Below are 12,539 nucleotides of genomic sequence, written 5' to 3'. Positions count from 1 at the left end.
CACACCTAGTAGATCGTAACAGAAGCCCGCACCTTCGAAATGGAGTCAGCAGGAGCAGCGACCACTCCTCTCCCCACTATGGAGGAGCGCGTTCATCACCACACAGCTGTCCTCCATCGGATTGGTACCGCGATGGACCAGATGATGGAGAGGATGGAACGATGGGAGAGGAGTGGTCTCCCGACGTCTACCCCAGCTCCCCCACTGCCGACACCACCTACTCCACCTACGTCGTCCTCTGGGTCCGGCGCACTACGTCTCTCCCCCCCGAGGGAGTACGATGGAGCGGCTGCTGGGTGCCGGGGATTTTTGCTCCAGCTGGAGCTCTACCTGGCTACCGTGCGTCCGGCTCCCTCGGGTGAGGAGAGTGTGAGCCTCCTCGTCTCCTGTTTAACGGGCAGGGCCCTGGATTGGGCTAATGCAGTCTGGAACAGTCCAGACTCGGCTCGGGACAACTACCTGGAGTTCACCCGCCGTTTCCGAGCAGTGTTCGATCATCCACCAGAGGGTAAAGCGGCGGGTGAGCGACTGTTCCACCTCAGACAGGAGACGAGGAGCGCGCAGGACTTCGCGTTGGAGTTTAGGACCCTAGCTGCTGGTGCTGGGTGGAATGACAGGGCCCTGATGGACCATTACCGGTGTAGTCTCCGGGAGGACGTCCGCCGGGAGCTGGCTTGCAGGGACACAACTCTCTCCTTGGATGAACTAATAGACATGTCTATTCGATTGGACAACCTGCTAGCTGCCCGCGGGCGTTCAGAAGGGGTCCTGTTAATTCCACCTTCCAGCTCTCCCACTCCCACTCCGATGGAGTTGGGAGGAGCTGCATCTAGGGGGATCAGAGGGGGCTCCTCCTGCTCCTATTGTGGACGGAGAGGACACACTTCGGACCGGTGTTGGAGGAGTCCTTCTGGGAGTCGAGATGGTCGGCAGAACGCTCCTCGGCCACCCCAGGTGAGTAAGCACCAAACTCACCCAGAGCTCCCTGTTGGTCACATGTTTTTGTTAATTTTTTTCCCTGCTTTTTTCCCCTCTCTTCAGCATAAGGCGCTAGTCGATTCAGGCGCAGCTGTGAGTTTTATGGATCGTGGACTCGCCCGTAAATTGGGTATCCCGTTAGTGCAGATAGACCCACCTGTCCCCGTGCACTCCTTAGATAGCCGACCGCTAGGGTCAGGGCTGGTCAGGGAGGCCACGATTCCGCTGGACATGGTAACGCAGGGGAATCATAGGGAGAGGATCAGTTTCTACCTTATTGATTCACCTGGGTTTCCGGTGGTGTTGGGGGTTCCCTGGCTGGCTATTCACAATCCCCTTATTTCCTGGAAACAGGGGGCTCTTAAGGGGTGGTCAGACGAGTGTTCAGAGAGGTGTATAGGAGTTTCCATCGGTGCCACGACGGTGGAGAGTCCAGACCAGGTTTCCACCGTGCGCATTCCCCCAGAATATGCCGATTTGGCTATCGCTTTTAGTAAGAAGAAGGCGACCAAATTACCACCCCATCGACGGTGGGATTGCGTGATAAACCTCCTGGAGAACGCTGCACTTCCCCGGAGTCATGTGTACCCACTGTCACAGGAGGAGACGCTGGCTATGGAAACATATGTCACGGAAGCTCTGAGACAGGGGTACATTCGGCCCTTCATGTCACCCGTCTCCTCGAGTTTTTTTTTTGTGAGGAAAAAGGAGGGAGGTCTGCGTCCGTGCATTGATTATCGAGGTCTCAATTCGATCACAGTGGGTTTTAGTTATCCGCTACCTCTCATCGCTACGGCGGTGGAATCATTCCACGAAGCGCGTTTCTTCACAAAACTGGACCTCAGGAGCGCGTATAATCTGGTGCGTATTCGGGGAGGAGACGAGTGGAAAACAGCGTTTAGTACCACATCAGGCCACTATGAGTACCTCGTCATGCCGTATGGGTTGAAAAATGCTCCAGCCGTCTTTCAATCCTTTGTAGATGAGATTCTCAGGGACTTGCACGGGCAGGGTGTGGTAGTCTATATTGATGACATCTTGATTTATTCTGCCACACGCATGTTTCCCTGGTGCGCAAGGTGCTTGGGCGACTGCTGGAGCATGACCTATACGTCAAGGCTGAGAAATGTGTGTTCTCCAAACCAGCCGTTTCCTTCTTGGGTTATCGCATTTCCAGCTCGGGGATGATGATGGAGTGTGACCGCGTTAACGCCGTGCGTAATTGGCCGACTCCGACCACGGTAAAGGAGGTGCAGCGGTTTTTAGGGTTTGCCAATTACTACCGGAGGTTTATCCGGGGTTTTGGCCAAGTAGCGGCGCCCATTACCTCACTGCTGAAGGGGGGGCCGGTGCGTTTGCGGTGGTCAGCAGAGGCTGATGGAGCCTTCAACCAGTTGAAGGCACTGTTCACTGGGGCTCCCGTGTTGGCGCATCCGGACCCTTCGTTAGCATTCATAGTGGAGGTGGATGCGTCCGAGGCTGGGGTTGGAGCCGTGCTGTCTCAGCGCTCGGGCACGCCACCGAAGCTCCGTCCCTGCGCTTTCTTTTCTAAGAAGCTGGGTCCGGCAGAGCGGAACTATGATGTGGGGGACCGGGAGTTACTAGCTATGGTAAAGGCCCTGAAGGTGTGGAGACACTGGCTAGAGGGGGCTAAACACCCTTTTCTCATCTGGACTGATCACCGTAATCTGGAGTATATTCGAGCAGCGAGGAGACTGAATCCGCGTCAGGCTAGGTGGGCCATGTTCTTTACACGTTTTAGATTTACGATCTCTTACAGACCAGGTTCCCTCAACACTAAGGCCGACGCGCTGTCCCGTCTCTATGACACCGAGGACCGGTCTATCGAACCCACTCCCATCCTCCTAGCTTCTCGGCTGGTGGCCCCAGTGGTATGGGAGGTGGACGCGGACATCGAGCGGGCGTTGAGGGTTGAACCTGCGCCTGCACAGTGTCCGACTGGTAGAAGTTACGTACCGCTTGGTGTCCGTGATAAGTTGATTCGGTGGGCTCACACACTACCGTCTGCGGGTCATCCGGGGATCGATAGGACAGTGCGGGGTCTTAGAGGGAAATACTGGTGGCCCACCTTAGCTAGGGATGTGAGGCTCTATGTATCTTCCTGTTCGGTATGCGCCCAGAGTAAGGCTCCTAGGCACCTTCCTAGAGGGAAGTTACAGCCCCTCCCGGTTCCACAACGGCCATGGTCCCATCTCTCGGTAGATTTCCTTACTGATCTTCCCCCATCTCAGGGGAACACTACCATTTTGGTCGTTGTGGATCGGTTCTCTAAGTCCTGCCGTCTCCTCCCATTGCCTGGTCTCCCTACGGCCCTACAGACTGCAGAGGCTCTTTTTACCCACGTCTTCCGGCACTATGGGGTTCCAGAGGATATCGTCTCCGATCGGGGTCCCCAGTTCACATCTCGGGTTTGGAAGGCGTTTATGGAGCGTCTGGGGATCTCGGTCAGCCTTACCTCTGGTTATCACCCCGAAAGTAATGGGCAGGTGGAGAGAGTAAACCAGGAAGTGGGCAGGTTTCTGAGGTCGTATTGCCAGGACCGGCCAGGAGAATGGGCGAGGTACGTCCCGTGGGCAGAGTTAGCCCAGAATTCTCTTCGGCATTCGTCCACGAATATGTCGCCATTCGAATGTGTACTGGGCTACCAGCCGGTCCTGGCTCCATGGCATCAGAGTCAGACCGAGGCTCCTGCGGTGGAGGAGTGGGTACAGCGCTCTAGAGAGACCTGGCGGGCAGTCCAGGATTCTCTCAGGCAGGCCAGTGAACGGCAGAAGAGAGACGCTGACCGCCACCGCAGTGAGGCCCCGGTGTTCGCACCAGGGGACAGGGTCTGGCTCTCGACCCGAAACCTGCCCCTCCGCCTGCCCTGCCGGAAGCTGGGGCCGCAGTGTGTGGGGCCATTTAAAGTCCTGAGGAGGATAAACGAGGTGTGTTATAGATTGCAACTTCCCTCTTATTATCGTATTAACCCCTCGTTTCATGTGTCTCTCCTCAGGCCGGTGGTAGCTGGTCCCCTACAAGACGGTGAGGTACCGGAGGTCCCTCCACCCCCTCTGGACATCGAGGGGTCCCCGGCGTACACAGTACGAGCTATTCTGGACTCGAGACGCCGGGTGAGGGGCCTGCAGTACCTCGTGGACTGGGAGGGGTACGGTCCGGAGGAGAGGTGCTGGGTACCGGGGAGGGACATTTTAGATCCTTCCCTCTTGAGGGATTTCCATCGCCTCCACCCGGATCGCCCTGCGCCTCGTCCTCCGGGTCGTCCTCGAGGCCGGGGTCGGCGCGCTGCAGGGGCCGCGCGTCAGGGGGGGGGTACTGTCACGAACCTCGCCGAGGATGGTGCCTCTTCCTGTTCGGGCGGTGCTCGGCGGTCGTCGTCGCCGGCCTATTAGCTGCCATCGATTCCCTTTCCGTTTGTTTTGGGTTATTGGTTAATTGGGTACACCTGTTTTGTATTAGAATTTGTTTGTAGGGTATTTAGGGGCACTAGGCCCGCTGGGTATTTGTGCGGGCTTGTTTTTGTTACTCTGTGTTTTGATGGTGTGATTTTTTCCTGTATTTATTCTCCGGACTGTTTAGTCCTGTTGTTTTTGACTGGCAACTTATTTTACGCCCTGTGTGTTGGCGTGACTGTTTTTGTTGCGCTGGGGAATAAATGTGAAGAAACGACTGAACCCTGCTCTCTGCGCCTGATTCCAACCACCACACCTAGTAGATCGTAACATATATACACATACATATATACAAATACATATATACACATACATATATACATATATACACATACATATATACACATACATATATACACATACATATATACACATACATATATACATATACACACTTTCTTTAGTATATACCATCCTTTATTATTCCCCACAAACCCTACCACCCCTCCCCCAATTGGAGTAACTAATAAACAATAACACTTAGGCTTCTACTTCCAGCTTATACATACTATACACATTTTAAAGACACAATCTATTTTACAATAGTTATATTTAGTTTGTTTTTAGTCCTGGCCTTGCTCTATTTCTGATGTCCACCCAGTTTGATTTATATTTACCATATATTTGTAACTGTGCTATTTCACAAAAGTTCTGAACCTATATACATTTTACAGACTCCGTATGTTTTACATTTGTCATCATGTTGTTATTAGTCCCACCCTTCAGCTCCATTCAACTTCTCCCATCTGTATCTTAACACCATCCATATTGGATTTCTATTTGTCATACATTTTTCAAATGTGCTGTGACCAAAAACGAGCTACACATGGACAGTACCAAAATAAATGATCTAATGACTCTGCCTCCTTGCAGCAAAATCTTCAGAGCTGAGAAGATTGTATCCCCCATATATATATCATTCTGTTGCAAGAATTTTGTATAATAATTTAAATATAATTTTTTTGTTTTGAATATGGTGGTGTTTTGCATGTCAATTCATAAACCATGTGCCATGGAATGGTACATTGAAAATCTCTTCCCAACTATTTTGCAATTTATATGGCACAGCTGTCAATTTTTTTTTATCCTTAAATGAAACTGGTATATATTTTTATTTACCACAATTTTCTTTACCCAGTTTTTTTGGTCTTCAATGCAGGGCCGACAGACAAGTTCCTGACTTTTCCTTACTGAATAAAGGGAAAAAGGCCATTCTTGAACATGGGGTGAGACATTCTTACTAATTTACTGGAGAACCATTTCAGATTTATGTATAACTTTAGTATGACTGAAGCCTTTAGTGAGAGGTCTAATGCTTTAATATTTAATAATTTCTGCCCTCTGAATTCATATTCTTTATAAAACTAGGCCCATTTAATTTTAACTGGCTTGCCATTCCAAATAAAATGCAATATGTTTTGCTCATATAATTAAAAAAAACGAGTTGCTAGGTGTAGGCAAGGCCATTAGCAAATAGTTAAACTGGGATATGACTACAGAGTTAATCAGGGGGATTTTTCCACAAATACACAGGTATTTTCCTTTCCATGGTAGCAAGATCTTATGCATTTTTGCTAACTTTCTATAAAAATGTATTGTAGTGAGATCATGTCTTTCTTTCGGGATTTGTATACAGAGTGTGTCCACATCCCCGTCAGACCATTTCATTGGTAAACTACACAGTAATGTAAAAGTTGAATTTTTTGGTGATACATAATATACAGTTATCATAATTTGGTTATATACCACTTGGATCCTGTTTCAGTAATAATGAAATCAAACCTTCTTGTTGAGTGTTTAATAATATACCATTTATATAGGAGTGGTTAAAACATGCTAATAACGGTCCTCTGAGTAGATCAACAAATGTTTGGAATACCTCCACTGGTACGCCATCCAGCCCTGAAGATTTCCTGGACTTAAAGGCTTTAATTGCATCAAGAAGTTCCTCCTCTGTAATTTGGCCTTACACTTTCTGTACAGCTGCTAATTTTACATTATTAATAGGGGGGAAATCCATACAATCCATACAGTTAGTGGAGATGTTGGAGACTGAAATGAAAATATGTGCTTGAAGTACTTTACTTTACTAGCGTATCATTGTTGATAGACAACAATAATACCTCTTCCACAATGACTTTACGGAACTCAAAAGTACAATTCTTCTCTTTCATAATTTGGTCCGATATACAGTTGAAGTCGGAAGTTTACATACACTTAGGTTGGAGTCATTAAAACTTGTTTTTCAACCACTCCACACATTTCTTGTTAACAAACTATAGTTTTGGCAAGTCGGTTAGGACATCTACTTTGTGCATGACACAAGTAATTTCTCCAACAATTATTTACAGACAGATTATTTCACTTATAATTCACTGTATCATAATTCCAGTGGGTCAGAAGTTTACATACACTAAGTTGACTGTGCCTTTAAACAACTTGAAAAATTCCAGAAAAGTATGTAATGGCTATAGAAGCTTCTGATAGGCTAATTGACATCATTTGAGTCAATTGAAGGTGTACCTGTGGATGTATTTCAAGGCCTACCTTCAAACTCAGTGCCTATTTGCTTGACATCATGCGAAAATCTAAATAAATCAGTCAAGATCTCAGAAAATAAATTGGAGACCTCCACAGGTTTGGTTCATCCTTGGGAGCAATTTCCAAAAGCCTGAAGGTACCACGTTCATCTGTACAAACAATAGTACGCAAGTATAAACACCATGGGACCATGCAGCCGTCATACCGCTCAGGAAGGAGAAGCGGGATTTGTCTCCTAGAGATTAACGTACTTTGGTTTGAAAAGTGCAAAACAATCCCAGAACAACAGCAAAGGACACTGTGAATATGCTGGAGGAAACAGGTACAAAAGAAATGTCCTCTGATCTGATAAAACAAAAATAGAACTGTTTGGCCATAATGACCATCGTTATGTTTGGAAGAAAAGGGGGAGGCTTGCAAGCCGAAGAACACCATCCCAACCTTGAAGCAGCATCATGTTGTGGGGGTGCTTTGCTGCAGGAGGGACTGGTGCACTTCACAAAATAGATGGCATCATGAGGAGGAAATGTATGTGGATATATTGTAGCAACATCTCAGACATCAGTCAAGAAGTTAAAGCTTGGTCACAAATGGGTCTTCCAAATGGACAATGACCCCAAGCATACTTCCAAAGATGTGGCAAAATGGCTTAAGGACAACAAAGTCGAGGTTTGGAGTGGCCATCACAAAGCCCTGACCTCATTCCTATAGAAAATTTGTGGGCAGAAATGAAAAAGCATGTGCGAGGCCTACAAACCTGACCCAGTTACACCAGTTCTGTCAGGAGGAATGGTCCAAAATTCACCCAACTTATTGTGGGAAGCTTGTGGAAGGCTACCCGAAACGTTTGACCCAAGTTAAACAATTTAAAGGCAATGCTACCAAATACTAACTGAGTGTATGTAAACGTCTGACCCACTGGGAATGTGATGAAAGAAATAAAAGCTGAAATAAATAATTCTCTCTACTATTATTCTGACAATAAAATAAAATTAAGTGGTGATCCTAACTGACCTAAGACAGGGAATTTCTACTATGATTAAATGTCAGGAATTGTGAAAAACGGATTTTAAATGTATTTGGCTAAGGTGTATGTAAACTTCCGACTTCAACTGTACTTGGATGTGTAGTATCAGCTTTTGTTGCTGACATGTCATACCTAAGTTTGCTTATCTTGCCAATGAAAAAGTAATTAAAGTAGTTGGAAATATCAGTGGGTTTTGTGATGAATGAGCCATCTGATTCAATGAATGATGGAGCCGAGTTAGCCTTTTTTCCCAGAATGTCATTTAAGGTGCTCCAAAGCGTTTTACTATCATTCTTTATATCATTGATTTTTGTTTCATAGTGTAGTTTATTTTTATTTTTATTTAGTTTAGTAACATGATTTCTTAATTTGTAGTATGTTTTCCAATCAGTTGGGCTGCCCGACTTAATTGCCATACCTTTTGCCTCATCCCTCTCAACCATACCATTTTTCAATTCTTCATCAATCCAAGGGGATTTAACAGTTTTTACAGTCATTTTCTTAATGGGTGTGTGCTTATTAGTAACTGGAATAAGTAGTTTCATAAATGTGTCAAGTGCTGCATCTGGTTGCTCCTCATTACACACCACAGACCAGCAAATATTATTTACATCATCAACATATGGATCACTACAAAACTTGTGGTATGACCTCTTATACACTATATTAGGCCCAGACTTTGGAACTTTGGTTTTCCTAGATATGGCTATTATATTGTGATCACTACATCCTATGGATCTGGATACTGCTTTAGAGCAGATTTCTGCAGCTTTAGTAAAGATGTGATCAACAGATGTTGATGATTTAATTCATGTGCTGTTTGTAACTACCTTGGTACGTTGACTGATAACCTGAACCAGTTTGCAGGCACTGGTTACACTATGGATGTTTTACTTGGGTGGGCAGCTTGATGATAGCCAGTCAATATTTAAATCACCCAGAAAATGTACTTCTCTGTTGATATCACATACATTATCAAGCATTTCACACATATTATCCAGATACTGACTGTCAACACTTGGTGGTCTATAGCAGCTTCCCACAATAATTGGCTTAATTTAGGTGAGGCAGATGAACCTGTAGCCATATTACTTCAACAGTATTTAATATGAGATCCTCTCTAAGCTTTACAGGAATGTGGTTCTGAATATAGAGCGCAACACCGCCCTCTTTGGCATTTCTGTCTTTTCGGTTGATGTTATAATCATGTATTGCTTCCACTGTATCATCAAAGGTATTATCTAAGTGAGTTTCAGAGATTGTCAGAATATGAATGTCATCTGTTACTAGCAAATCATTGACTTCATGGACCTTGTTTCTTAGGCTATATATGTTAATATGGGCTATTTTTAGATGGTGGTTCTATGTGGAACCATAATGACTCTAATAACCGTTTGAGCCCTTCAATGGTTCTTTGCATTTCTGAAAATTGGTTCTTTCCTCTTTTAGTGACAATTAAAATGTAGGGGTGTCGGCTCATTCAAATATATTGGAGCTTGGTTTGCTCACGGCTCCTTTTCAACTGTGAGTGAGCGTGTCATTCCAGTCTATCAGTTGTGTTATGCCCTTACATGTTAAATATGACTATGGCCAGTGATGGTTACATATGACTCATGTTCTTTATAGAGCCTCAGGAAAGTGTTCTTTATAACACTATAAAGGTTCCATTTAGAACCGTATGAGCATGTTTCCTTATAGAACCTTTCAAAAAGGGTTCTATACAGCACGAAAAAGGGATCTACTATCGTTAGGAACCAAAGAAACCCCTATTTGGCACTATATAAAATATATATGGAATATATACAATATGTGTGCACCAGGCTTGGGGTCAACTTCATTTCAATTCCAGTCAATTCAGGAAGTATACTGAAATTCCAATTCTCTTCTATGCTTTAAAATTAGGAAAATTTGGAATTGGAATTTGGTTTAATTCTGAATTGATTGGAATTTAAATGGAATTGTCCACAACCCTGCTTGCTACATACACACACGATAAGCAGTTCCTACACACGATAACCAGTTACTAGGCTTGGGCGGTATGCCGTATATACCCTATAGGGCTCCCGAGTTGCGCAGCGGTCTAAGGCACTGCAGCTCAGTGCAAGAGGCATCACTACAGTCCCTGGTTTGATTCCAGGCTGTATCACATCGGGCCGTGATTGAGAGTCCCATAGGGCGGCACCCAATTGGCCCAGCATCGTCCGGGTTTGGCCGGGATAGGCCGTCATTGTAAATACGCATTTGCTCTTAACTGACTTCCCTAGTTAAATACAATATATATGGGGTATTTGGAAATAGTTAGGGGTTTGGTTTTCAATACTGTTTAAACTATTTCTTTGAGGTTTTTCAATACATTTTAATATTTGTAGCTACTTTTTAAGTAAATACCTGCAGGCAACTTGTACAATAGGTTAAGAGAAAAAATGCAAAAAGCTTATTTATTTTTTACATCCCTGTTAGAATCTGATTAAACATCATAATCAATACACAGGTAAACCTTGTGCTGGGGACAATAAAAAGCCACTAAAATATGCAGTTTTGTCACACAACACAATGCCACAGATGTCTATATTTTGAAGGAGCACACAATTGGCATGCTGACTGCAGGAATGTCCACCAGAGCAGTTGCCAGAGAATTGAATAAGATAATCCATCCGCCTTTGTCTATCTACCATAAGCCGCGTCCGACGTTGTTTTAGAGAATATGGCAGTACGTCCAACCCGGCCTCACAACCGCAGACCACGTGTAACCACGCCAGCCCAGGACGTCCCTTCCAGCTTCTTCACCTGCAGGATCATCTGAGACCAGCCACCCAGACAGCTGATGAAACTGAGGAGTATTTGTGTCTGTAATAAAACTCATTCTGATTGGCTGGGCCTAGCTCTTAGGGGGGGCTATGCCCTCGCAGGCCCACCCATGGATGCCACCCTGCCCAGTCATGTGAAATTCATAGATTAGGGCCTAATGAATGTATTTCGATTGACTGATTTCCTTCTATGAACTGTAACTCAGTAAAATAGTTGAAATTGTTGCATGTTGCGTTTATGTTTTTGTTCAGTATACATTTTTGTTCAACACATTCAGCAGAAAATAGCTTCATTTTCATCTGATGATAACAGAAGTGCAATGCTATTTGTCTGGCAGCATCACAAGTAAGTATGAGTTTACAATGAAAAAGCAAGGTATTTTGGGCAAAAAACGATGCATTGCCATCATATTTCTAATGTTTATCATAGACAGAATGTAGCTAGCTACATTTCCTAATGTTTTGCTTAAAGTCAATCTTGCATTATACCGGAAAAAATAGTCTACATGGAAAAGTACCAGAGAAAACTAGTCTATATGGAAAACCAACAGAGAAAACTAGTCTACATGGAAAAGTACCAGAGAAAACTAGTCTATATGGAAAACCAACAGAGAAAACTAGTCTACATGGAAAAGTACCAGAGAAAACTAGTCTATATGGAAAACCAACAGAGAAAACGAGTCTACATGGAAAAGTACCAGAGAAAACTAGTCTATATGGAAAAGTACCAGAGAAAACTAGTCTATATGGAAAAGTACCAGAGAAAACTAGTCTATATGGAAAACCAACAGAGAAAACTAGTCTATATGGAAAACCAACAGAGAAAACTAGTCTACATGGAAAAGTACCAGAGAAAACTAGTCTATATGGAAAAGTACCAGAGAAAACTAGTCTACATGGAAAACCAACAGAGAAAACTAGTCTATGTGGAAAACCAACAGAGAAAACTAGTCTATATGGAAAACCAACAGAGAAAACGAGTCTATATGGAAAACCAACAGAGAAAACTAGTCTACATGGAAAAGTACCAGAGAAAACTAGTCTACATGGAAAACCAACAGAGAAAACTAGTCTATGTGGAAAACCAACAGAGAAAACTAGTCTATATGGAAAACCAACAGAGAAAACTAGTCTACATGGAAAACCAACAGAGAAAACTAGTCTATGTGGAAAACCAACAGAGACAACTAGTCTATATGGAAAACCAACAGAGAAAACTAGTCTATATGGAAAACCAACAGAGAAAACTAGTCTACATGGAAAAGTACCAGAGAAAACTAGTCTATATGGAAAACCAACAGAGAAAACTAGTCTATATGGAAAAGTAACAGAGAAAACTAGTCTATATGGAAAACCAACAGAGAAAACTAGTCTATATGGAAAAGTACCAGAGAAAACTAGTCTATATGGAAAAGTACCAGAGGAAACTAGTCTACATGGAAAAGTACCAGAGAAAACTAGTCTATATGGAAAACCAACAGAGAAAACTAATCTACATGGAAAAGTACCAGAGAAAACTAGTCTATATGGAAAACCAACAGAGAAAACTAGTCTATATGGAAAAGTACCAGAGAAAACTAGTCTATATGGAAAAGTACCAGAGGAAACTAGTCTACATGGAAAAGTACCAGAGAAAACTAGTCTATATGGAAAACCAACAGAGAAAACTAATCTACATGGAAAAGTACCAGAGAAAACTAGTCTATATGGAAA

At 44.2% G+C, this 12,539-nt stretch overlaps 2 protein-coding genes across 7 annotated transcripts in view; one reads left to right on the top strand and one right to left on the bottom strand.

Annotated features, from left to right (window-relative positions):
- LOC110504663 (protein phosphatase 3 catalytic subunit alpha) overlaps window positions 1–12,539 on the bottom strand; it is an 83,195-nt gene that overhangs the window by 6,751 nt on the left and 63,905 nt on the right. The gene's annotated exons all lie outside the window — the stretch shown is intronic.
- On the top strand, window positions 829–4,673 carry LOC149971553 (uncharacterized). The gene is made up of 2 exons (XM_090220268.1): window positions 829–954; window positions 3,995–4,673. Exons 1-2 carry the CDS (start codon window positions 923–925, stop codon window positions 4,389–4,391), a joined length of 429 nt encoding a protein of 142 aa, XP_090076394.1. The 5' UTR covers window positions 829–922; the 3' UTR covers window positions 4,392–4,673.

This window comes from Oncorhynchus mykiss, chromosome 25 (genome assembly GCF_057628025.1).
Source record: "Oncorhynchus mykiss isolate SJ-2025 chromosome 25, ASM5762802v1, whole genome shotgun sequence".
In the NCBI taxonomy this organism is placed as follows: Eukaryota; Metazoa; Chordata; class Actinopteri; order Salmoniformes; family Salmonidae; genus Oncorhynchus; species Oncorhynchus mykiss.
This window is presented reverse-complemented; position numbering and strand designations above follow the sequence as displayed.